We start from the raw sequence: 26,167 nt of genomic DNA, 5'->3' as shown, positions 1-26,167 counted from the left end.
CTCTCTCTCTCTTTTTCTTTCTTTCTTTTCTAAATCATTTGAGAGTAAATTGCATATATCATGCTGGCCACCTCTAAGTACTTAAGCATATATAGCTTTTAAGAACAAGGACATTTTCTTATATAACAACAGAATAATTATTGAATTTAGGGAATTTAACATTGATACAGAGCTATTATCTAATATATAGTCTATATTTAAATTTCTACAGTTGTCCCAGTAATGTCCTTTATAGCAATTCCTCCCATCTCCTGCCCCTAGTTCAGGACTGGTCCAGAATCACATGTTGCATTTGGTTGTGATATCTCTTTAGTCTTTGCCTGCCTGCCTCTCTCCCTCCCTCCTTCCTTCTTTCTTTCTTCCTTCCCTTTTTTTAGAAAGTGATAGGATCTTGCTATGTTGTCCAGACCAGAGTATAGTAGTAATTTATAGGCACACTTATGGCACATTGCAGCCTTGAACTCCTGGGCTCAAGTAATTCTCCCACCTCAGTCTCCTGAGTAGCTTGACTACAGTTGTGCCCCACCAAGTCTGCCTTATTTCTTTTGTAATAAAAAATTTAATTTCTAAGAAATGTGTTAATAGAAATTCATAAGCATGTGAAAACAAAGCCTTTACATAGAAAGTGTGGAAAGCAGTAGCATCAGAATGTTGAAATGTGTTGTCTTGGGGTATTTGTATTGTTTTCCTTTTTCTTATTTTCTATATTTCCAAAGTTTCTGTAGTGAAATATGTTTTGCTTTATTTTAATGGAAAAACAAATTGAAGTTGCTTGATGAATTTTACCACTTAATAGCTAGTATTATAAGGATTATAGCAAAGATTTAAAAATTGGTAATGGGAGAAAAGAGACAATGCTTCCTAAATCAGAATCATTTATTGTAGCACATTACTTTCATTTTCAAACGCTTCAAATACAATCTTCATTTGTGTGTCATTTAGGATCAAGCATTTGGAGAGCTAGAAAAGAATAGTGATAAATTTCTACTTGGAACATCAGCATCAGAGAACAGTCAACCTGCTCATCTTCATGAACTGCTATGTTCACTACAGAAACAGCTGCTGGCTTTTTGCCATATCAATAACATTAGTGAGGTATGTGATTCTTTGCTCTTTATGGTGATCTACCAGGGTCCTTAAAACTCAAATATTTGGGTATGCCATGATATTTTTGTACCTTGAATCTTTTAAAGCAGTGAGTTAGGAACTTTTTTCTCCTCAGAACTCAAGCAGTGTGGCATTGCTTCATAAACATCTTCAGCTCTTGTTGCCTCATGCCACAGATATTTATTCACGTTCTGCAAATTTGCTCAAGGAAAGTCCTTGGAATGGCAGTGTTGGAGAAAAATTAAGAGGTGAGTTTGGTATTGGATTTCATATTTAATCAGCCATTAAAAAGCAAGAATCCTTAGCCTTCCCAAAGCCTTAACAGGGCCTGAAGCCTCTGAGTGGGATCGGATGATCTTGAATCTCCTTTCTATTGAAGATCACTTTAATCTTGGTCTGGGGATGGTGGTAGCAGTGATCTTAAAAAATTCTAATGGGCATTAGAGATGCCTAATTTAAAGGCACTGGATAACATAAACTCAAAGAGATTAATTTTAAATGGCATAAAGTGAGATTTTTATCTTACTGATTTTTATCTGCTGTTTATCTTTCTTCAGCATTTGCTATTGTTCCTCTTTCCTTGAAATGCTGAAAGTCTTCTGTACAGTCACAGTCCTTTTTTTCCTTATCTTTTTCTGATCATTCTTTATCAGTGGGGTTCCCATAGGCCCCTCTTCTTTGGACATGCCCTTTAATGTTGAGGATCCTCTAAATTTTGCCTTCAACTCTCTTTTCTCCCTGGATGGTGTTTTCTAGCTCAAATGTCTTTAACCACCGTGTGTGTGTTAATGACTCCCATATCTCCATCTAGCTGAAAACTCATTTCCTGAGCCCTAGAGTCTTAGTTGTCTACTGGGTGCTGGTGTCTTTTCTTGGTTGTCCCAAAGGCAACTAAAATTCAGAGTGTCCAAAACCAGCTCATCTTTGACGTTCTCCCATTAAAAAAAGAAAGACAGACATAAACAAGCTGAGAAACTGAAATCATTGCTTATTGGATACCTCCCTTTGGCTATTCCATAAGCAAGTAGACTGTAATATGTTCAAACTGAACTTATCTCTGAATGTTCTTCTCTGTCCCCAAATATAATGAAATAGTAAAACAAAATTGATTTATTAATAAAACCAATCCATATAATAAAAAGATAGATGATTTAAGGCAATCTTAATTTGAAAAAAAGTAAATTTTGTTAAAAATTTTAAAAGGCTTTCCTCACTAGAATGTTTGCAGCAAGAGGGCAAGAATTTTTGGCTGCCTTTGTTCATGGCTATATCCCTCTCATCTAGAACTGTGCATAGTATGCTGCAGGTACTCAATAAATACATCTTGTGTAAATTTAAAAATGAGGATGAATTAATGAATGAGAAGTTCATTATGCATTTTAAGGAAAATAGTGATAATCCTTTGAATTTGTTGGGATGGAGGATACATCCACAAATGGAGGGTGCTTTCCCACAAAGTGTCTGTTGGTGATAGTTTCTGAAAGTGAATAAATACCACTGCCACACCAGTTACTGGGCAGGTGTTCAACAAAGAATTGTTGAATTAGTCTACTCAATTTCCAAGCTAAAATATAAATAATATTTCTTAGGTTTTTTTGTTTGTTTGTTTTTAAGTTTATTTGAAACAATTGATTCATGTTGCATTTCTTGCCCTTTGTAGATGTGATATACGTCTCAGCTGCAGGCAGTATGCTCTGCCAGATTGTTAACTCCCTACTATTACTCCCCGTGTCAGTGGCCCGGCCTTTATTGAGTTACCTCCTCGACCTGTTGCCACCTCTTGATTGCCTTAATAGACTTCTGCCAGCTGCAGATCTTTTAGAAGATCAAGAGTTACAGTGGCCTCTTCATGGTAAGTAAAGATAAGAAAAGAGAAAATAATGCTTTTGAGAAAAATTGTTCCTCTTATATCACTGTGTTTTATCCATTAGAGTCTATCTTTTCTAAGGCTATCAAAGGAACTTCATCACTGAAATCTTAAAAACCTTTCAAGTTTAAGTGAAACCTCATCTTTTATTGACTAGAATCTGGGCTAAGGCATAAAGAGATCGAGGTTTTAGTCTTGGCTCTGCTAGTAACTTGCTATGTGGTCTTTGGAAAGTTACTTAGCACTTCTTAGACTCTTGGTTTTTTTCTCTTGGAAAGCAAAGATGACCTTGAGAGCCTGTCTTTAGCATTGTACAGTTCTGTGACCACTACATTTAGGTGAAGTCCAAGTGCCCAGTTTACAACCATATCAAGATGTTGATTAGGCTTTCTGTGGAGCTGCTCCAGGTTTATTTTTGCTTTTCTAAAATGTCTCAGAAATTTCTAAAATTCAGTCTATTTGTGTCAGGTAAGTTAGGTGTCATTTTATTTTGGATTTCTGGATTTGTGTTCATAACTGGTATTTTTCTATAATTTTCGTTTTTCATGTTATCCTTGCCTAATTTTTACTACCAAAATTATACTGACCTTCATAGCATAAATTTGGAATCTTCCCTTTTTGTCTGTTCTCTGAAATAAATTTGTATAAGATAGGGATTATCTCTTCCTGAAGTTTTAGAAGAATTTATAAAACTATTTGGCCCTGGAGAGTTTTTTGATAGATAGACAATTGCAATTAATTCTTTCTTTAATCATTATTGTTCTTTTCTAGCTTATATTTCTTTTCAAATCCATTTTGGAAATTGATATTTTTTTCAGAAAATGTCATTTTGTTGGTTTTCAAATTTATTGGCATAAAATTATAATACATGTTCGTATTTTTTTAAAACTTGTTGTATATCTGTGGTTATACCCTCTTATTCATATTTTTTGAATTTATGCCATCTTTTTTTCTTGATTAATTTTCTAGAGGTTTGTCCGTTAAAAAAAACTTATCCATTGTTATTTCAAATAGCTACTTTTTGGATTTGTTAATCTTTATTTTTCTTTATTTTATTGATATCTGTTCTTTATGGCAAAGTGTCATTTTTTTTTTTAAGTGAAGAACTTTTAAAAACATGAACAATAAGAAAGCATAGGTCTGGATCTTAGTTTAAGATAATTCTCAATTCAAGCCTTAACAGGAGGATTGCTTGAGCCCAGGAGTTTGAGGTTGCTGTGAGCTATGCTGACTGCACGGCACTCTAGCCTGTGCAATGGAGGAAGACTCTGTCTCAAAAAAAAAAAGTTCAAACCTTAAAAGCATTATAACAATACTAAGTGTCATTTTAGTAGATTAAATCTTGTGTTGATTTTGGAGGAATAAGTTCAAAGTACTCCCTGAAGCCTGAAGATATTGAAATTAGATCTGGATAATGAAAAGTAGGAATAGAATTCATTGGGATAATGTTGTCATATGCTATTTTAATGTTTATCTTAAAATTAATAACTTTACAAAGGAAAAATTTTGTTGGATGACATAATTTCTCTGAATATATTTTAAATTAGCCTGATGTAAAGACAAGGATGTATATATACAAAGTATTATAATTTGTGTTTTCATTGTAAAATTATTTTGCTTCAATATCTTATTACAGTACAATAGAATATGAGACCATGAGAAAGCTTTTGAATCTTAAAAGTGCCAGATAAAGACATAATTACTGATTATTTTGTCTTCAGGAGGGCCAGAACTAATCGATCCTGCTGGTGTGCCATTACCTCAGCCAGCTCAGTCCTGGGTGTGGCTTGTGGATCTAGAAAGAACAATTGCTCTCCTTATTGGGCGATGTCTTGGTGGCATGCTTCAGGGATCCCCTGTGTCTCCAGAGGAACAGGATACTGCATATTGGATGAAAACACCACTTTTCAGTGATGGTGTAGAAATGGACACCCCTCAGTTAGGTAATGTGCTTCTCTGCAACATTTAAAATACGTGCTTGTTTGTGTGTCCGTTGGAGGTTTCTCTTATTCTGAGTTTGCTGAATAGAGAACTGATAGAAAACAGTTGCAACATTAGCAGTGTAAGGCAGCAGTTCCCAACCTTTTTGGCACCAGGGACCAGTTTCATGGAAGACAATTTTTCCACGGACTGGAGGGGTGGGAGTGGGAGGGTGGTTTCAGGCTGATTCACGTGAATTACATTTATTGTGCAGTCAAACTTCTCTGCTAATGATAATCTGCATTTGCAGTCTCTCCCCAGCACTAGCATCACCTCTTCAGCTTCACCTTAGATCATCAGGCATTAGATTGATTCTCACAAGGAGGGAGCAACCTAGATCCCTTCCATGTGCACTTTACAGTAGGGTTCGCACCGCTAATCTGACAGGAGGCGGAGCTTATGCGGTGTTGTGATCGATGAGGAGTGGCTATAAATACAGATGAAGCTTTGCTTGCTTTCCCACCACCACCTCCTGCTGTGTGGCCCAGTTCCTAACAGGCCACAGACCGATGATCGTCCACAGCCCAGGATTTGGGGACTGCAGGTGTAGGGGTTCTGGGACTATAACTTAGAGCCCTGAGAAAAGTGGTTAGATCCTGCAATGTGAAAAGAATCCCATGTAGGTTTCATGCCACTCTGTCATATTTATGACTTCTTTTGAGCAAGTCATCTAACTCATAAAAATGAGAAAAATGCTTGATTACTTATGTTCTGAGGCTTGGGATTCATGAAACTGCTTAATAGAATGTAAAACACTGCAAGAGTACTTAACCATGACTTACCAGTGCTGAGTTTTCAAACGCTCTTCAGATGTGAGTGGCAATCTCTTTTCCTTCCAACCTGTTTTGCTTTCATGCTAATATTACCTTATGTGATTCTTGATTTTTTCCTCCCTGCTTATAGTGCCTTTGGGGTTTCCCTCTCTTGGATCATCTCCCATTTGTATACTTTGCTGGCAGGCTAGCTCCCAGACTAAGCATGAGGACCTATCTAGTACACTAACAGATGATCTAATTATTTTATCTAGGATTGGTTCTTTAATCTCTCTAGGCCTCTAATTTTGAGTCTATAGAAGTGAGTTGGATTAGATAGCCTATATAGTCCTATTAGATCTAAAATTCAGTATTTCTCTGATAAGAGAAATTTAGAGAGTATCCATAAAGGAAAGTCTAGGAGAGATGAAAGAGGAAAGGAAGGAGAAGAAGGGGAAAGAAAGGGAAGAAATAATGAAAAGAAAGAAAGGAAAAGAAAAAACAAACCAAGACAAAATGAGAAAGATTCTGCTTTGGGAATTGGAGGGTTGGAGAGTAGGAGTCAGGGAAGCAGTTGAAGATTTTCCTCATTTTCTAAATAGGTGTGTACAGTCATCATTTTGTTTATGAACCAGAAAGTGATTTTGACCATGGCTGATGAATGCTAGACTGGTGTTTATATTTGTATCAAAGAAAGTAAAATCATAGGTTTTCAAAGGATATTTATCATGATAAAGAGATTTCCAGTACATCAGTGTTTAACCATATGACAGTCCTAAATTACCTACTGAGAATGAAAATATCTATATCTGTACTTCCTCATATTCCTATTATATTTACTCAGTTAATTGACCTTTAATATGAATAAAATCAATTTCAGGTTTAATGTTATTTTTCACATTTTAAATTATAAAATTATGAAGCTATTAAATGTCATATTTTATGTTTACTCATATATATTAGAAACAGGCATTGTCCTTTGTAAAATTATAGACATATAATAATTAAATTATGGATTAAATTGACTTTTGGTACTAGCCCAAGAACCTGACCATCATTTAGAGCTTGGATCCCCAACCCCTAGGCTACAGACTGGTACTGGTCCGTGGCCTGTTAGGAACCGGGGCCCACAGCAGGTGGGTGAGCAAGTGAAATTTCATCTGTATTTATAGCCACGCCTCATCACTCGCATCACCGCATAAGCTTCGCCTACTGTCAGATCAGCAGTGGCATTAGATTCTCATAGGAGTGCGAACCGTACTGTAAAGTGCACATGGGAGGGATCTAGGTTGTGAGCGTCTTGTGAGAATCTAGTGCCTGATGATCTGAGGTGGAGCTGAGGAGGTGATGCTAGCACTGGGGAGCGGCGGCAAATACAGATTATCATTAGCAGAGAGATTTGACTGCACAATGAATGTAATGCACTCAAATCATCCCGAGACCATCCCCAATCCCCGTCCTCCACCCCTGGTCCGTGGAAAAATTATCTTCCATAAAACTGGTCCCTGGTGCCAAAAAGGTTGGGGACTGCTGATTTAGAGTGTTGTTTTATTTGTTTTTTATATGTGAAGTGAATTTTCAACATCAAATGTTCCATTGAAAAGTTAGGAACCACCTGTACAAATATACATATCAATTAGGAAATTGTTCATGGTAGTTTGATCTTTCTTGAATCAGTCTAAACTGATTATTTTCACTTACATCTAGGAAAAAGAAAAAAAAATCTGTCTATTCTCTTTCTCAGTGGTTCTTTGTTTTTCAAAGAGGACACCATTCCATTTCGAACAAGACAGTTTTTTTTTTTTTAACCTGGCTGTGCTGTACATGCAGTAAATTTAGCATCCTGGCCCCTACTTGCCAAAGTGCCAGAACTCCTCTCTGGAGTTGCACATTTGGGGACATGTTATATACTTCTGGATCGAGTAAGGGGGAGATACTACCTCCAGCTGAAAAACACTAACCTTAGTAGCATCTACTTAGAATGGTTTGAAGTATATCATTTCACGTACATTAAATAAATGTGGTAAGATTTTATTTGTAGTTTAAATTGGTATGTTTAAATTGGTAACTTGGGTATTTTTTTTTTAGATAAATGTATGAGTTGCCTATTAGAAGTAGCTCTTTCAGGAAATGAAGAACAGAAGCCTTTTGATTACAAATTACGGCCTGAAATTGCTGTCTTTGTAGACTTGGCATTGGGTTGTTCTAAAGAGCCTGCCCGAAGCCTTTGGATCAGTATGCAGGATTATGCTGTTAGTAAAGGTAAGATAAAGAGAGTAAACATGTAGTTAGCTCATAATGCTGACTAATATCTATGTAATATATGTAAATAGAAAATCACAGGGATCACCATATTACTTTTTTACGAGAAAAGGTATTTTATAAATAACATTTCTAAATAATTTGATTTTCCCTTTGTGGAAGATACCCTAGGTATATTCTTCATATATGTGTACTTAATGAAAGCAAATCCACTATGTGAAAATGGAGATTTATGTAATAAATTCATAGGCAGTCATTTTACTAAAGTATAGTAGTCTCCCCATATCCACGGATGATAGGCTCCAAAACCCACAGTGGATGCTGGAAACTGTAGATAATACCATACCTTATGTATCCTATATTTTTTCATATATATATATATATATACACATACATACATACACACACCTATGATAAACTTTAATTTATAAATTAGGCACAGTAAGAGATTAACAACAAAAATTAATACTTTTTAATAGAACAATTTTAATAATATGCCAGCATCATTAATCTTGTGTTTTGGGGCCATTATTAATTAAAATAAGGTTTACTTGAACACAAGTACTATGATATCATAACAGTCAATCTGTTAACCATGAGGGCTACTAAGTGACTAATAGGTGCATAGTGTGTACAGTGTAGATGTGCTGGACAAAGGGATGATTCATGTCCCAGGCAGGATGGAGTGAAACAGCACGAGATTTCATCATGCTACTTAGAAGGGTATGTCATTTAAAGTTATGAATTGTTTATTTCTAGAATTTTCCATTTAATATTTGCAGACCCAGTTGACCACAAGTAACTGAAACTGTAAAAAGTGAAACCATAGATAAGGGAGACCCACTGATTTCCATGCTATGTAAATGGATCTAGTACAAGAGTCTATTTAATAAGTTTTCCCTTTGCAAGCTCTGGTTTAATAACTGAAAGGATATGTACTTAGAAGTCTAAGTTGTACATGTGGTCAGCATTTCTTCATCTATAAAACATTTGCCAGTGGGGCACGGTGGCTCACGGCTGTAATCCTATCACTTAGGGAGGGCAAGGTGGGAGGATTTCTTGAGACCAGGAGTTCGAGATGGGCCTGAACAAGAGCTAGACCCCATCTGTACAAAAAATAGAAAAATTAGCTGGGCATGGTGGCACGTGCCTATAGTCTCAGCTACTCAGGAAGCTGGGGCAGGAAGACTGCTTTAGCCCAGGAGTTTGAGCTTGCAGTGAGCTATGCTGAGGCCATGCACTCCAGCCTGGGTGACAGAGGGAGACCCTATCTCAAAAACAAAAACAAAAAAACCAAAACACTTGCTTACTTAAGAGTGCTAGTGAAGCTATCAATGTGAGATAAGATATACTGTTAAGTACAGTAGTAAAGTACTATGCAAGTATGTGGTGGAATTTCAGTTTGAATATTATGATTAATAAAATTGATTTTATATACAAATTTCCAAAGAATGTACGTGGTTTCTTTTTAGCTCCCATTTTCTTTTAGCGATGACTAGAATTGTTCAGAATCGTATGTCTTTAGTTGTCTCTCTCCATGCTGTTCTCTTTTATCCCATCTTTACTTACTTCCTCCCCTTTTTTTTGGCTTCTCATCTTTTCTTCCTTCTATGATAAAAATGGTAAAATTAAATACATTTTCACTTTTTATTGGCTTTTTTTTTTAAAGAAAGTGAAATGAGATACATTTTATTCAGATCTTTAAAACACCAGTGCAGTGATACCTTTTTAAGTTTAATCTCATCCATTTTGTTTGTTTATCATTCATTCATTCATTCATTCTATTGTGGGTGACTCCTACCAGAGGTGACATAGATAGGAGAGGAAGAAGAAATTTACTAAAAAATGTATTTTCTGATATTCATATTTGTATCATTTGCTTGGAATGTGCAGTTAGGTTTTCTATTGTATTACATTACCTCTTATTATATTTCAGTGAGAACTTTTAAAAACTAGATATAAATATAAGGTGAGTAAGAACTCATTGTATGAGTCCATTTGCTGTATTGCTTGTATACTGTAGCATAGACTTTGTACCTGAATAGTGGAAACATTCTGTAGTGTTAGGTGCGAAATGGACATAATTTTAATGAAGGTATTTTAAATGAACCCATTATTTAAAAAATTTCATAGGAGGATAATTCTTGCTAAATTTGGTTCATAGCAAACATTATTATTTTAGTTAGCTTTTTAAATTGAACATTAGGCTCCTTGGAGTCCTGTTTCATTTTTAGTCATAGCAGTTCTCAGAATAGCAAGCAGTCCCATGGAACAGATGTGAAAATCTTAAGAACCTAATGTGAAAAAATTTTGTCTGTAATATAGGCTGTCTTTCTAAGATTCCCTGTGGGCTGTAAGATTTTCTTAAAATCTGACATATTTGTCTTGTCAGTTTTTCACCTGTAAAGTAGGTAAATCTGAGATTAATTTTTTTTTAATTTTTATTTTTTGGAGACAGAATCTGGCTTTGTCACTCTGGGTAGAGTGCATTATAGCTCACTGCAACCTCAAACTCAGGGGCTCAAGCTATCCTCCTTCCCTGGCCTCGCCAGTAGCTGACACTACAGTCATCCACTGCCACACCCAGCTAATTTTGTCTGTTTTTTGTAGAGATGGGGTCTCACTCTTGCTCAGGCTAGTCTCAAACTCCTGGGCTCAGGCAATTCTCCCTCCTCGGCCTCCCAGAGTACTAGGATTACAGGCATGAGCTACTTAAAATTAAACTGGCCTGAAATTAAATTTTTGACCTAAGCATACAGAAATGAAATGGAAATCCAAGATGTAACATTTTATCTCTTGAGATAGGAGTTTTAAGAAGGGATTAAGAATGAATATGCTTTATTTCCTTCTCTTGCCTGATTGTTCTGGCTAGGACTTCTAGCACTGTATTGAGCAGAAGTGGTGACAGTGGGCAACCTTGTCTAGTTCTAGTTCTAAGCGGGAGGGGGAGGAAGGGATGGGAAATTCATACCTAAAGGGTACAATGCATACTATCTGGGTGATGGACACATTTAAAACTTTGACTCAAACTATACAGAAGTAATTCATGTAAACAAAATGTTTGTACCTCCATAATATTCTGAAATAATAAAAAAGTTAATTTCAATAAATAAATAAAAGACTGAGCATGATGGCTTACACCTGTAATTGTAGCACTTTGAGAGGCTAGGTTGGGAGGATCGCTTGAGGCCAGGAGTTCAAGACCAGCCTGAGCAACATAGTGAGACTCTGACTCTACACAAAATAGAAAAAATTAGCTAGGAGTGGTAATGCACATCTATAGTCCCAGCTAATTGGAAGGCTGAGGCAGGGGAATTGCTTGAGCCTAGGAGTTCAAGGTTACAATGAGCTAGACTGTCATTGCACTCTAGCCTGGGCAACAGAGTGAGGCACTTTCTGAAGAAAGAAAGAAACAAACAAAAAACACCCAAACAAAAATAATTTGGAGCTTAAATATTTCCAAGCATATTTTTTGCTTGTTTAGTTTTGTTTATAGGTAGTCCAGACATTTAGTAAGTCTATGAAATGGAGTCTAGCAGTTACTCTGGGAGCAGAGCACACAATAAACCTCCCCACCCCATTTGGAATCTACTGAATTTACTGCATTTTTAAAGTACAAAACTGGTGTGCCAACATGGAATTAAAGAATGTAAAGAAAAAGCACTTGTTTAGTCCTCATCATCTAATGTTGTGATTTGGGTTTTCATTTGCATGTCTTCATTTCTGTCCAAATGTTGTTTCATTTCTTACCCACTTAAATGTATTTATATTAACAGTATATGCTTTCATGGCTTCAAAGACCAGAATATTTGACTAGTTTACTTGCTCTTTACACAAGGATATCTAATACACAGTATTCAGTACCAGACTCCTGATTCCAGCTCCCTTCCCTCAGACCACTGTCCTAGTAGTGTTCCTTTCTTAGCAAATGCCAGCTATATTTTAAATACATTTAAATTTGACTTTTCTCATATTCTCACATCACATATCTAATCCATCAACAATCCTATCAATTCTACCTTCAAGATACTGTATGGCTCTGACCACTTCTCACTACCTCCACTGCTGCTACCATGTTCTGAACCACTATTATTTCTCACTTTAATTATTGCAATAATTACTTCTGCTGTTGCTGTCCTTATAGTCAGTTCTCCACTCAGCAGTCAGAGTGAGCTTTTAAAAAGACAAATTAGATCATGTGATATCTCTGTTCAAAGCCTTTTAGTGCTGCTTCTCATTTTCTTCAGAATAAAATCTGGATGACTTGTACTGGCTTATCTGGTTCCTAGTCAGTTCTCTAATGTCTTCTACTACTCTTGTACCTGCACATTTTGCTCCAGCCACACTGGCTTCCTTGAATGCACCTCAGATCCTCTGCACTAGCTTTTTCTGAGAGGACACTGTTTCCATGTGGCTTCTTCCCCTACTTCATTTAGATCTCTACTCAAATGTAACCTTATCAGAACCTTTCCCAGACCACCTTATATAAAATAGTAATCCACAGTACAATATTCCCTGTTCTTCGTACCCTGCTTTGTTTTTGTCTGTAGCACTTATCTGTCATGTTAATGTTTTTTAAAATTGTGTCCTCCTCTTCCTAACAAGAATATAAGCTCTGTTAGATCAGGGACTTACTTTTGTTCACTTCTGTATTCCCAGCACCTAGAATAGTAAGTCAATCTAATGAGGTGCATTTGTTAAGAAACTGTTAAGAAAAATAATAAAATTCAGGTGTTGGATGACTAAAGCTATTAAAATTATCTCTGAACTGTTTTCTGAGCCCTTTTAAATGTCAATGCATCATTTTTATTTTCAGATTGGGACAGTGCAACTTTAAGTAATGAGTCACTCTTGGACACTGTGTCTAGATTTGTTCTTGCAGCTCTTCTGAAACACACAAATTTACTTAGTCAAGCATGTGGAGAAAGCCGGCAAGTAACTTAAAACTATCCTCAGACAAATATTTGCTCTCATGATGTTAGAAATTAGGTAACTTTTCTATTTTGGTTCTTTATTTAGATATCAACCTGGTAAAAGCTTATCAGAAGTGTACCGTTGTGTATACAAAGTTCGAAGTCGTTTACTTGCTTGCAAGAACCTTGAACTTATTCAAACCAGGTCATCATCACGAGACAGATGGGTAAAGTTGGAAATCAATTAATTTCTATGTTTTTCCACAAGCTGTGAGAGATAGCTCCATATTGGTTATATGAGAAAAAATGTGCCTTCGTTATTTCAAATGTCCAATAAATATTGAGTAATTCTTTTTTTATTTAAAAAAAATGGAAGAGTAAGAGATTTAGGATTTATTTAACCTCACATTTATCAAGTGACAGATGGTTGCTTTGGCCAGGCGTGGTGGCTCACACCTGTATTCCTGGTACTCTGGGAGGCCGAGGCTGGAGGATTGCTTGAGCTCAGGAGTTCCAGTCCAGCCTGAGCAAGAGTGAGACCCCGTCTTTACTGAAAAATAGAAAGAAATTAGCCAGACAACTAAAAATATATAGAAACAATTAGCCGGGCATGGTGGTGCATGCCTGTAGTCCCAGCTACTTGGGAGGCTGAGGCAGAAGGATTGCTAGAGCCCAGGAGTTTGAGGTTGCTGTGAGCTAGGCTGATGCCATGGCACTCTGCTATAGCCTGGGCAACAGAGTCAGACTCTATCTCAAAAAAAAAGAGAAAAAAAAAAAAAAGAAAAGAAATACCATGGATTGATAAAAAGGTGCAGTAATTATCTATGCTCTTATATAAGAACTGGAAAGTATCAAAAATGCTCAGCTTAGGGAAGTAAAAGCCAAGGAGGGGGGTATCACATGATAGCTGCCTTAAAAGTACTTAAAAGATCTTCTTCGTAAGAGAGGAAATAAATATGTTCCTTGTTTCAGAGGACACAGCTAGGACCAAAGGGTAATAATTAAATGAGGAATGATTGTTAGCTGAATATAAGGAAAATAGGTCTTCTAACTATTAGAGTTGTCCACTACCGGAAGTGAAGATTGAAACCATTTATGAAGGACAGTCCAGAAGTAATTCTTGCAACAAAAATGAGATGATTTCTAAAGTGCTTGGTAATCCTGATAGCATGATAGTATAATTATAAATGTAAGCCTGGATAATAATATATCATCTTCAGAAGTGCTTACTTTGAAACTTGACTCTTCAGATGCTTTGCACTTCATTAATTAGTTCTTTGACTTAAAAAAACAAACTTTGTCTTTACATTTGTATTATAGTAGACTTTGGCATGTACTGAATATTTATGGATCTGTTGGTGACCTTGAAAGTTCATGAAATGTATTAATTTGCTATATTGAAGCTAAAATTTGAAACTCACATACGGACTTATGTACTGTGTAAGTCTGACTGCTCAGTATTTCCATCTCTGTGAAATTCCTAAGTTATTTACTGGTAATGAATCACAAGATAACTTTTATTATGGATCTGAGGATATAATTAAAATTTTTCATTTGTGCTTTATGCTGAAATCTGTGGGAGAAACTATATACTGTTATGGTGTTTAGAACTGTCTGAGTACCTATTATAAGGACTCTTTCCTCTGTCTAGATGACTGCTAATTAGCATAACCACTGCAGGAAATTAAGTTAAAGTTAAATTATCCTTACTAGATTTCTAATTTTTAGTTTATTCAGAGGCAGAGTTAAAGAAAAATTATTAAACATTATTTAATAAAAATTATTAAACATTATTTATACAGAGTAATAGTAATATGCACAACTCAAAGAAAGTGGAATAGAATCAAAATCATGTATTTTAATTACCTTTTATGCTTGGAATCATGCTTAATATAACTTACTTTAAGTTGTAACTCTGTAGGAATTTACAGCTGATTAGAAATATAAATATGAATAATTTATATCATGTCAGTTTAACAAAATACTGAGGAAGAGAGAGCCTATGTGTGTTTGTGTGTGTGTGTATATATATTGTGTATATACTTTCTAATCTTTAAGATTTATTCAGTGTATCTTTTGTGTTTTTGTGGTAAAATCCACATTATTAATATCAGCACTTTTTTCCATGAAAAAGGGTAATTATTTTATGAAATTTTTAAAAATTTTTGAAAAATATATTTAGTGTAGTTTCTGATAATTTCTTTTAAGATCTCAGAAAACCAAGACTCTGCAGATGTTGATCCTCAGGAGCATTCATTTACCCGAACCATTGATGAAGAAGCTGAAATGGAAGAACAGGCTGAGAGAGACCGGGAAGAGGGGCATCCGGAGCCGGAGGATGAAGAGGAGGAACGGGAACATGAAGTGATGACAGCTGGCAGTGAGTATTCCCTTCTTACTTTGCAGATACACACTGTGGCATTCTTTTTGGTAGGGGAAATGTCTTGAAAGAGAAAGGCAAAGTTTCTCTAGTTTTTCTAAAAGAATCTGATATTCCACTGTTGATTTGAATTTGTATTAGATAACATTTCAGGGGACTCTTACAATTGTGCTAGTGCCATTCTGATGCTTTTGGATTGCATATTCAGGGCTGAAAAGCTCTGGAAGCAGGCATGTTAGTACCTGCTACACTGAGCCTCATGCACAAAATAACACCCATGAGTGATTGCATAAGGTCATTTAAAATATATCCTCTGAGGGTACCAAGTTGTCCAGACCTCTGTGTGATGAGGAAGACAGCCCCTTTCTATTAGGAGAGCCATATTATTTTCCATTTGTAGAACTTTTAAAATTACAAATTTCACCCATTTACTACATGTTGTTTCAATTTACTACATGTTGTTTCAATTGGGATCAAGAGTATACATGAGAATACTATGGGCTGGGTGAATAAAATTTTTATACTTTTATATTCCAAGTTACAGATAATTTTTAAAGGTAATTATGTATATGTCTAAAGAGAAGCATCAAATCTTTTAAAATATTTTTTAGTATCTTTTGAGTGATTTGGTTATTTCAATTTAAAGTGTATATTTAATTTATAGCCTAAAACATTATGGCCAGCTATGCATTTGGTGTTGAGATTGTATTAATCACTGAACTTGACATTTACTTTATTATCAATTTATTTGTGTTCTGCATACTTCTAAAAATGATCTTGAGGTGGCCCAAAGCAAGACCAGAAACCGTTTATACAAGAGGAAAAAGATAAGGTCCAAATGGAAAAAAGGGGATTTGAGATGGGGAGGGAGAATGATTGTATTTTAAAAGTAGGCTGAGGGAATTTTGCAATTGAGTTTAAAACTTAATTTAGAGGTTCCTGGAAGCAAAGACTAATGGGCAAAACATGGTAACAAAGCATGACCCTCAATTATAATAAAAGAAACCGTAAGAGTCATCTGGGGAGTAATGATTTTTAAACTACCGTGTTTCCCCGAAAATAAGACCTACCCATAAAATAAACCCTAGCAGAATTTCTAAGCATTTGCGCAATATAATCCCTACTCTGAAAATAAGACCTAGTGATGGGTGTGGCTACGCAGCGTATCTGCACAACCCATGCATTTTGTCCCCCAGTGGTAAAGAAGATGAGCAGCCCTTCTCATCTGCCCCATGAGAGCTCTATTGCTCGATATGAGAGGTTGGAGCCAGTGGTTCTAAAGGAAATAAAATTGCAAGGAATTCGGAGTTTGGAGAGTTATGATGATGTTCCAGAAGAAGACGACTTAACTGTATTTGAATAAATGTAGATTGTTGTACCGTACTTAAAAAAAATAACACATCCCCTGAAAATAAGCCCTAGGGTGTCTTTTTGAGGAAGAATAAATATAAGACCCTGTCTTATTTTTGGGGAAACACAGTAGCTGTAATTTTTGAGCACCTATTATGTGCTGAGCACTGGGTCAAGTGCGTCACGTAGATTAACTCATTCTCACAACAGTTTACAAGTTCTAGTACTACATCTTTCTAAAGATGGGCGAACTGAGGTTTAAGGAGGCAAATTATGTGCCTAGGGCCACAGATAGTAGCACCTGGAATTAGAACCGGGTCTTCCAAAAACTCTAGTGACCATTCTGTTAACTATTTTAACTGATTTCTAGTTCTAGACTCCAAGAGGGCTTGTTGCTTTGATTTTTGTAGAAACAAAGGAGTTTTAATAGCATAATGAAAATATTGTCATAATTCTATAAAATACACAGATCCATTTTTAAAGTTTGTACTTCCATATTAATCTAGTATTCTACCAACTTTTCTGCCTTAGTTTCCCATTAAGAATACCATCCTTACTCCAAATTTGAGCAAAAAATTCCTTTCCTCTTTAAAACTTCTATCATTGTGTCAGAACCTTATTAACTCCACTGAGTTTTTACACTTGTAATTGGGGAGGGGCTGACATCAAATGGACATTCCTGGTGATGCTATCTGACCCTGGAGGCAATCTTGCCCATGTCTTGTAACCAGATTCTGTTTTAGCAAAGACCTTTAGTGGTTGCACTTATTTAATGTGTTTAAGATACAGGAGAGTGTAGGTGTTAGGAATTATATAGAGTTTGGAAGGGGAAAGGGACCTTTTCACTACAACTCATGTAACTTATATTTTGTGGATTTCCTTTGTAACTTGATATTTTTCATACCAAAGGCAGATTTTTTCAGAAATAAGCAGTTATTTTTATCCAACCTAGTGCTTCACAGACTTTTGTGAGTTTCAGAATCAACTGGAGGGCTTGTTAAAACACAGATTGCTGGGCCCCACTCCTAGAGGTTCTGTTTCGGAAAGTCTGGGTTGGGCCCAATAATTTGCATTTCACACAAGTGCCCAGATGATGTGGATGCTGCTGGTCTGGGACCACATTTTGAAAACCACTGATCTAATTCATTAATAAAATTTGAAATAGAATCAGCCAAATCTAAATTCTGTGAAGGCATATGAGTATTTCCTATTGTAATTTTTATGAAAGGTGCAATGTTTTACTACATTTTGATATAATCTCAACTAAGTTAACTATGTTGTATTTAATGTCTAAAAAATAATTTTTCCCTTTTCAGTAAGTTTTTGGTCCAAACTTTTTGACTATTTTTATTGTTATTTTCTTTGCTCTTCTCTCCCCATGTGTTAAGACCTTGTTTTTGTGTTGCATGTTACAGAAATCTTTCAGTGTTTCCTCTCAGCCCGTGAAGTAGCTCGTAGCCGAGACCGAGATAGAATGAACAGTGGGGCAGGGTCTGGGACTCGAGCTGATGATCCACCTCCTCAGTCCCAGCAAGAGCGAAGGGTCAGCACAGACCTTCCTGAGGGTCAGGATGTGTACACTGCTGCCTGCAACTCTGTGATCCATCGGTGTGCCCTGTTAATATTAGGAGTAAGTCCTGTGATCGATGAGCTTCAGAAGAGAAGGGAAGAAGGACAGTTGCAGCAACCTTCAACAAGTGCCTCTGAAGGGGGTGGACTTATGACCAGGTGGGACTGACTAGCAAGTTAAAAAATTACCCTTCTCTCTTTGTTACTTTATGCATTGAAATGGTTTATTCTTAAAGTTACAGGGTTCTTCCAATATTAACACAGACATAAAGGAAGAAATGCAAATTGACTAGGATGAATTTAAAGTAATGTAAACAGTGATACTGATTCAGCATGGAATATAAATTTCTGATTAAATCAGGAGGCACAATTTTCCTACATATAAACAACAGCAGTTGAGAAACATATGAAGTTACTTGCATCTCTCTTAATTTAGTGGCACACAAATTATTTTGATGTGATTGCGAAGAGCTTTGTGCTTAGAGAGGTGTTAGGATTTCCCATCAACAGATACAATTACTGCTCACTATGTATATGTGTGTGTGTGTGTTATCTCTATGCTACTAGTTCCATTCAATTTTATGTTCACTGACAGTCCCAAATCAAAAAACTTTTTTTTGTGCATGCGAGACAGGAGTGAAAGTCTTACTGCAGAGAGCCGGCTAGTCCACGCAAGTCCAAATTACAGACTGATCAAATCAAGGAGTGAATCTGATTTGTCTCAGCCTGAATCAGATGAAGAAGGTTACGCACTGGTAGGTATACCTAGATTCAATAAAGAAGGATTTTTGTTTTCAATGTATAGATACGCAAGGCTTTGGTTAGAATAAATGTAATATGTTTGTCTTAGACATATAATAACTTAAAAAATAACTTTAGGAGAAATGAGATAACTATATTGAATAGATATTTACCACATATATGTTAATGATTTCTCTCTTTAGCTTTGACTTCTTTCTAACCTCTGAATTCATATGTCTTGGTTTTTCCTCCTGAAATATGTTACCTTTCTGTACCGTGAGGTTATTTAAGATTACCGTTTATATCTTTGATGTCCAGTACACCTCTTTTACTCTGAGTTGTTAGGGAATGAAATGCTTTTTTAAAATGACTGAAGTTATTACTTTAATACCAAATCTGGTTTTAACCTCCTTTTATCAAGTGTATTATGTCTCTGTTTTAGTAAACAGAATACCAAACCCAAGTTTAACTGTTTGACAGTTGTCATTCTTATCAACATTTCTTATACTACACCCTTCTGGTCTGTTTCCTAGCTCTCTCATTTCTCAAAGGATTTGATTTAGCATACAAAAGTAAATACTTTACAAAAGGATAAGTTAGGTAAATGAATTAGGACTGAAAAAATCTGAAAGAGGAAAATAAAGCTGTGGGTAAGGTTTACTTATCTCCGCACATATCCTGTGGTGTTCTGCTACAGGTGGGTCACCAGACAGGGAAAGCATAATGCATTGGATGATTCACAGTGTCTAAATGATAAAAACAATCTACTCATTCAAGAGAAACACAGATATTCTCGTTCTGAGGCCTGAGATTAATTCTTCCATGAGCCCTTGTGGCAAAGGTGCTATGTGAAAAAAAATGTTTTATTGAATGATATAGTGATGCTTCATGAGCTATTGTGATGACCATTTGGTGTTTTATCCAGGACCTCATGGCCTGAGAATATACTTATTTCTGTTGATGTATATGTGGGTGAGTGGGTGGGTATAAAACAAAATGTGTCTATCTACAACATGGTACATGTGTCTATGTGTGTGACCAGGTAAAGATTTTCTACAATAATATTTCCCAAATGGATCTATTTTGTCACTTCTGCAGCCTTACTTCGACATGAATTTTTTTGGTTATGTGGTATAGTTGAAATTGATAAGACCATAATGTGAAGACTATGCGTAAACTTAAGTCATTATGCTGTACATATGGACAGAGTAGAAAGTTGTCTGCATCTCTTCCCACCAGACACACAGAAATGTACTTCTTTTGATACTGAAAGCCTTCACTGTTTTATTAAGCTATCTGCAGTTTCACCAGTTTGAGAGTTCTCTATTTTAACAGGTTTTAAAAAACATTTAAAATCTTTTTAAAATACTACCAGAAGGCTTAGAACTATGTTATTTTTCAGTTAATATGGATTCATCAGATTATCTTCCTCTGAACGCCTAGCCAAGGCTAGTGGGACTTTTGAAAAGAAAGTGAAGATATAGGAAGGAGTAGTAATATTGGAAAATGGGCCACTGCTGCAAGGGCTTTAGGCATCTAGAGGGCATTAATAAGCTCACACTGTGTTTGGAAAATAAAAGACAAAGATTCCAAAGGAAAAAGGTAACAACAAAGAGAAATTACTGCTACTTTATAATGTTAATTACTGTGTACCTTGACTTTTTTGAATTAGTATCTGAGAGTTTAAGTGCTTGAGCTTTCTTTTAGCTGTTTTCAGTTGGTTTTTATGGACTTTTGTTATTAGTCTGATTTGATTGGTGAATAAATAGGGCATTGCATTGCTGTTAATTATACAGATTATTTTTTATTCTGATACTCTATTAAATCTCAAAATACTTTTCACAACTAATTTTTTAAAATTTATTTACTTTTAATAGAGTGGCAGACGAAATGCTGATTTGGATCTGGCATCATCTCATAGAAAGAGAGGTAAGTATTAAGAACTGGTTAAATTAAGTAGCCGTTTTTATCTGGTGTATTTAGATCTGATTGTCTTTGAAATGTAATTGCAAAAAAAAATAGCTCAGAATTATTTTATCGGAAGTTAAAAGAGATTACTGTTTAAAAAATGTACACCCTTTTAAAATCTGGAAATGTTTAGGAGTTAACAATTAGTTGTGTTTCTCATTTGTCATGTGTTTTGACTTTTTAAAAGTTCTGCAGAATTCCAGAAATGGTGCATTTCATTTTTGTGGGGAGTAGGGGGAGATGCACATAATTTTTCATGTTTTAGCTTACTAATAGAGTTGCTAGCATTTAAATGGCATTACAGGGAGAACTTCTCTTTACCCCATATACATGTATACACATTTTCCAAAGGAAAGTTCTAGTTTTTTCCCCTCTTGTTCTCTTAAGAAAAATCATGTTCAGAGATGAACTGATTTTTCTTAAAAAAAAATTTCCATGAGGAGCAATTTTAGAGTGTCATCAAGAGTTAAGGTCTTTTGTTAGAAGCTCAATCTTAATGAATAATAAATACAGTTAACTCATGGTTATATGTACAAATAGAGGAAAAACCCAACAGTTTTAGATATAATAATATAAATCCAAAGTTAACTAAAAACTTTCTAAGGTATTATTCTCTATTAACTGGTACTTTTATTTAAAACCATTTATGATGTGGTTGTGAAAATTAACTGTTAAAAAGTGTAGAAAAGTGGCAGTTTTCTAAAAGCTTGTGAAAAAAGTTTTTTCCATGATATTAAATCTTCTGTATTTCAAAGTGAGACCTTTCTCTTGATAGCTTCCTTGGCAGAGTGTTAGGTTTCTCCCCCATAGGAAAAAATCTGAGAAATGAGGGAGAGAAATGCACACATGATTTTTTCATTTTCATGTATGTAACTCAAAAGAAGAAATGTTGTTACTTAAAATTTATCAATTTCACAATATGATTACAATTAGAATGCAGAGAATGATTTCTCTGAAATAGGAATAACAAGGAGCAGAGATGGTGCTTTATTTATTGAAAAGTTGTTTGAGACTGTAACATATAAAAGCTGCTGAGTTTCTAAAAAGAAAAATTTACAAGGTATTTGTCATATAAAAGAAATTAAATTATGTTTAGTATAATGTGTAATGTGCATTCTATATTTCTTTGAAAATTGATAGTTCACTTTGACTTAGGAATTAAATTTTTGGAACAGATATACTTTCCTCATTTTGTTTATTCAGATGAATATTGTTGCTAAAAATTCCATGTTATGTTAATAAATACATATCATTTGGTGCTAAGAGAGAAAATGACCCCAGACTTACTGAATAGCATAAGGGAGCCAACTTATAGTTTAAGAGCTTCCTGCTATACTAATTATATTTATACTAAGTGATAGTCCATTGGCTAAAATTATTCTTTTCTCTCAAATTTTTATTATACTTATGGAGATATGATTTGATATTCAATCTATGTTTGTTAACAAAGCCAGCATGTGGCAAAGTAATACCTTTGGAGTAAATGAAGTAGAATCTTTATCTTTGAGTTAAGAGTGACCTATAATTTGAATGTGAATTACTTAGGAGGAATAAATATAACATTAAAATTGTTGTCTTAGAGTAGCTACCTGTTTATATTTTAAACAATTATTCTATAAGTAGATGTAAATTTTAGACCTAAATAAATATAAATGAATTAAACCATTAATTCAGATTTTGTTTATGGATAAACCATGTCCTCCAAAAAGCTCCAGGTAGTACCAATACCTATTAACTTGTTGGAATTTAACTTTATTTTGTCGAAAACAGAAAAGCAATTATGGAAACTCATGGGAAAAGTTTTCTTCTTTTCTTTTTTTTTTAACTACGCATTTAGGAAGTTACAATAGGCAAGGAGGTAGGCAAATTAGTTATATAAATATTCTTCACATCATTTAATCATTCATTTTAATGTTCTCAGGGCAAAATTTTGCTCATGGTTTTGTTCCTAGGGACAGGTGACTAGAAAGTAGAAAAGCTATTATTTTAGGAAGGACAACAACAATAAATACTTTTTGATTTCAATAATCTTAGAGTTTGTAGATTAAAGAATGAAAATGTACATTTAATATCATTTATTTTTCTTATTTTAATGTATTTCCTTCAGAAGAAATTAACATTAAAATATATTTCAATATAAAAATATATTTTCAATAAATTTTTATTATATTTTGAAAGAAATTTAAAAAAAATCTTGTGTATTTAATGACTACCCTTTGACCAAAGGGTTTTTTGTTTATTTGTTTTTGCTTTTAAATGACAGTAAAATAAACCACCCTATTTTTTCCCTTATTTATTGTCAATATGGGCCAGATGCCTTAAGCCAAAATATGCCTGTCTTCAATTGGGCAGATGAACCTGTCAAGTCTGAGAACTGTTTGGGACCTTGCTAACTGACAGGTGTTCTGGTTTGACTTGAGCCATGAAGGACAAGTAAATGTTCAGACAACTGAGAATTATTCTGTGTGCTATACCCTCTTCCAGTATTTTGAGGAGGAAATATAAATTTTTTTCCCCTCACAAAGCATTTGCATTTATTAGTCTAAGTGGTATGGAGTTACTAAATGCCTTATAGGAGGAATAGGAGAGAGATAACAATGTTTAATTACATCCTATTTATTGAAATTAAAGGGTGTATAAATGACAGTTAATGGTTGTATAAACATTTTCAGCTGCTCTTATCATGCCTCCAAAGACCCCTTCTTGGGAGGGTTTATTGCCTATAACCTCAGTGTTTAGCATTGGGAATACTAAGATTCATGCTGTTAAGTCATGATTGCTCCTTTTTCTCCCCTCTTGTTAATGTTTCACAATTGCTTTAAGCCCTTGGTCCAAGAAAACAAATATGATAGGAAGGGGCAGAGAAATATGAGCAAATATGTTTAGCTCAGCCACCTTGCTTAGCTTTTCAAAGGCATCAAAGCTAAATTCTAAAACCAAAAATATGTTATAAATTATTTTTGAAAGAGACAGGTGAAATATATTTCTTCTGATTATCACCTCTGATGCAATATGAAAATTGCATTTATTAAGTACTTAAAAACTGTTTACTATAATGCCAGGAATTGTTGTCAGCCCTTCATAAATATTAACTCATTTAATTTTCATAACAGACTGTCAAGATTCTTGAAAAATATGTTGGTATTTTGGTACTTTGACAAATACTTAAAGATTTGTTATAGTTGTACAGCATTGAGCTGGTTCTTCACAGAAAGACCTTTTTGTAGATCCTTGATTTTAGTTTTCATATTACATGGAAGCTGATACAGTGAAAAATGGTAGAATATCAAAGCAGTAATTTAAGAAGCAACATTAGGAATCTTGTTAGTTAAAAATACTATATGATTTGATTTTTTCCCCCCAGGTCTTTAAATATAGTGTTAGGGTTTTATTGCTAAAATAATAATGGAAACATTTATCAACGTGTGTTTCATGGTATAACATGTGTGGGTGAAATGCTATTTTGTCTATGCATTTCAAACTAGAGTATATAAAGAAGAGCAAATGTAAATGTTGTCTCTCTCCTGTATCAAATTTCTCCTTTTGTCTTCTGATTCTCGTGTGGTAGTGTATTTACTCCTTTTTGGCCAGTTGAGCCCCAGAAAAAAGAAGAGCTTCAAGCAAGTACATGATGGCATGTTTAATTTTTTTCCCCTTTTAGCTTGCCTACATATTTTATGGTTTATAAAGTATGTATTGCAGCTCTGCCATATTCATTTTGAAAATTCCATTTAAGAGCCAAAGTTGTAAGGACAAGTAAACAATCTCAAAAATTTTTTGTTGGACTTGGTATTTTCTTTATATAGTCTGTTGACTTTGAATTAATATTAAGTAAGAGTTAGGCTTAGTTTCAATTGCCATGTAGAAACTTTTCATATACTTTTCAGATACAGTATTTCCTATATTCAGATAAAAAAATATAGAATGAACCAAAGTAACCAAGATTATTATAATTTTTTTAAAGTTCTTTCATCTCCCATATCCATGCTGTAAGGTTTTGTGTTTCAAAGTATTTTTGATGTCAAAGTAAATATTTTTATTAAAATTATTTTGTTTATCCTAATGCTATCATATGGTATATTTCCTGTTCTTTTATATATATAAAATCTTATTTTGGTCATAACCATAATAAATTCATCCTTTAAATTAGGGGTCAGTAAACTACAGCTAGTAGGCCAAGTCTGGCCTGCCACTTACCTTTGTAAATCAGGTTTTATTGGCACACAGCCATACTCATTTGTTTATGTATTGTCTGTGGCTGCTTTCACACTACAAAAGCAGAGTTGAGTAGTGGTGACAGAGACTTTAGAGTCTGTAAGGCCTAAAATATTTACTGTCTGGCCCTTTACACAAAAAGTTTGCTGACCCTGCTTTAAATTGCAGAGAGGATTTAGTTTGGGGCTTGGCCAGCCATTCCATAGAATCTTTTGGTTTATATGAAGGCAGTCACTATTGGTAGATTCATGAACCTTTTTGTAGGCAGGCAGTTAAAATTTCCATAGATAAGTGAGTTGTGAGTTGATTAATAACAGGAATATGTAAGTAAGATTGCCTCTTCTAAAATAAAGTAATTAGTGTTATTAATTTGGCAGATCAGTTTCTTTGCATCTCTGTTTGTTCTATTGAGGAACTTGGACTAGATAATCTTTTAAGATCTCCTTTACTTCTGTGATTCTAATACTAGCTCATTGTATGTTTTATTTTCATTTTGAAAAGTAATTTACAAGTATTGGAAAACAGAAGAAAATTTTATCCTGAAATTTTATTGAAAAAAAAAAAAAAACTCAATGCAAGGAGCCAACAGCTATTGTTTATAAGTTAAGACTAACTACAGATTCTGAATTTGGAGTGCTTAAGGAAATGAACAGTGAATTTTTTTTCATTAGTCCCTGCTTTATTCATTAAATATTTTTTAACTTAATATATTATACATCTGTGACATTATTCTTTGGACTTTTTTTCTGTTACATGAAAGAATATTCAGCTATACAATTAGGGAAATTTTCAGACTGGTTATTTTTCATGTTCAGTGAAACTGAAAATTAAGCATTTTTTAATCTCAAGAATTCTTGCTAAAACATGAGAGGCAGATAAACGATATATTCTTTGCCATTCTAAATTATAGTTTACTAGGATTCTATAAATTATTTCATAGTTACTTTATAATATTCACTCCCTGTTATTAATTTTTCTGTTTTTGAAGTCCTAGGGTTTAACTGACACCAATGTAGTAATTTAAAAAATAAGATAATACATTCAATGTTGTGTTAGTTTGTTT

The 26,167-nt window shown here is 34.6% G+C and overlaps 1 protein-coding gene across 12 annotated transcripts in view; it reads left to right on the top strand.

The window, feature by feature from the left end:
• Positions 1-26,167, top strand: part of HERC1 (HECT and RLD domain containing E3 ubiquitin protein ligase family member 1) — a 217,817-nt gene that overhangs the window by 74,581 nt on the left and 117,069 nt on the right. For 10 of the 12 annotated variants that reach the window (XM_076004460.1, XM_076004459.1, XM_076004462.1 and 7 more), the window contains exons 15-25: positions 943-1,095; positions 1,223-1,355; positions 2,768-2,959; positions 4,696-4,917; positions 7,795-7,968; positions 12,785-12,899; positions 12,988-13,108; positions 15,090-15,261; positions 18,000-18,339; positions 18,815-18,935; positions 20,799-20,850. In XM_076004460.1, coding sequence (XP_075860575.1) covers positions 943-1,095; positions 1,223-1,355; positions 2,768-2,959; positions 4,696-4,917; positions 7,795-7,968; positions 12,785-12,899; positions 12,988-13,108; positions 15,090-15,261; positions 18,000-18,339; positions 18,815-18,935; positions 20,799-20,850 — 1,795 coding nt within the window. The remainder of the gene's footprint in view (positions 1-942; positions 1,096-1,222; positions 1,356-2,767; positions 2,960-4,695; positions 4,918-7,794; positions 7,969-12,784; positions 12,900-12,987; positions 13,109-15,089; positions 15,262-17,999; positions 18,340-18,814; positions 18,936-20,798; positions 20,851-26,167) is intronic. The other 2 variants (XM_076004465.1, XM_076004469.1) reach the window with 1 other exon arrangement.

This window comes from Microcebus murinus, chromosome 6 (assembly GCF_040939455.1).
Source record: "Microcebus murinus isolate Inina chromosome 6, M.murinus_Inina_mat1.0, whole genome shotgun sequence".
NCBI classification, from domain to species: Eukaryota; Metazoa; Chordata; class Mammalia; order Primates; family Cheirogaleidae; genus Microcebus; species Microcebus murinus.
This window is presented reverse-complemented; position numbering and strand designations above follow the sequence as displayed.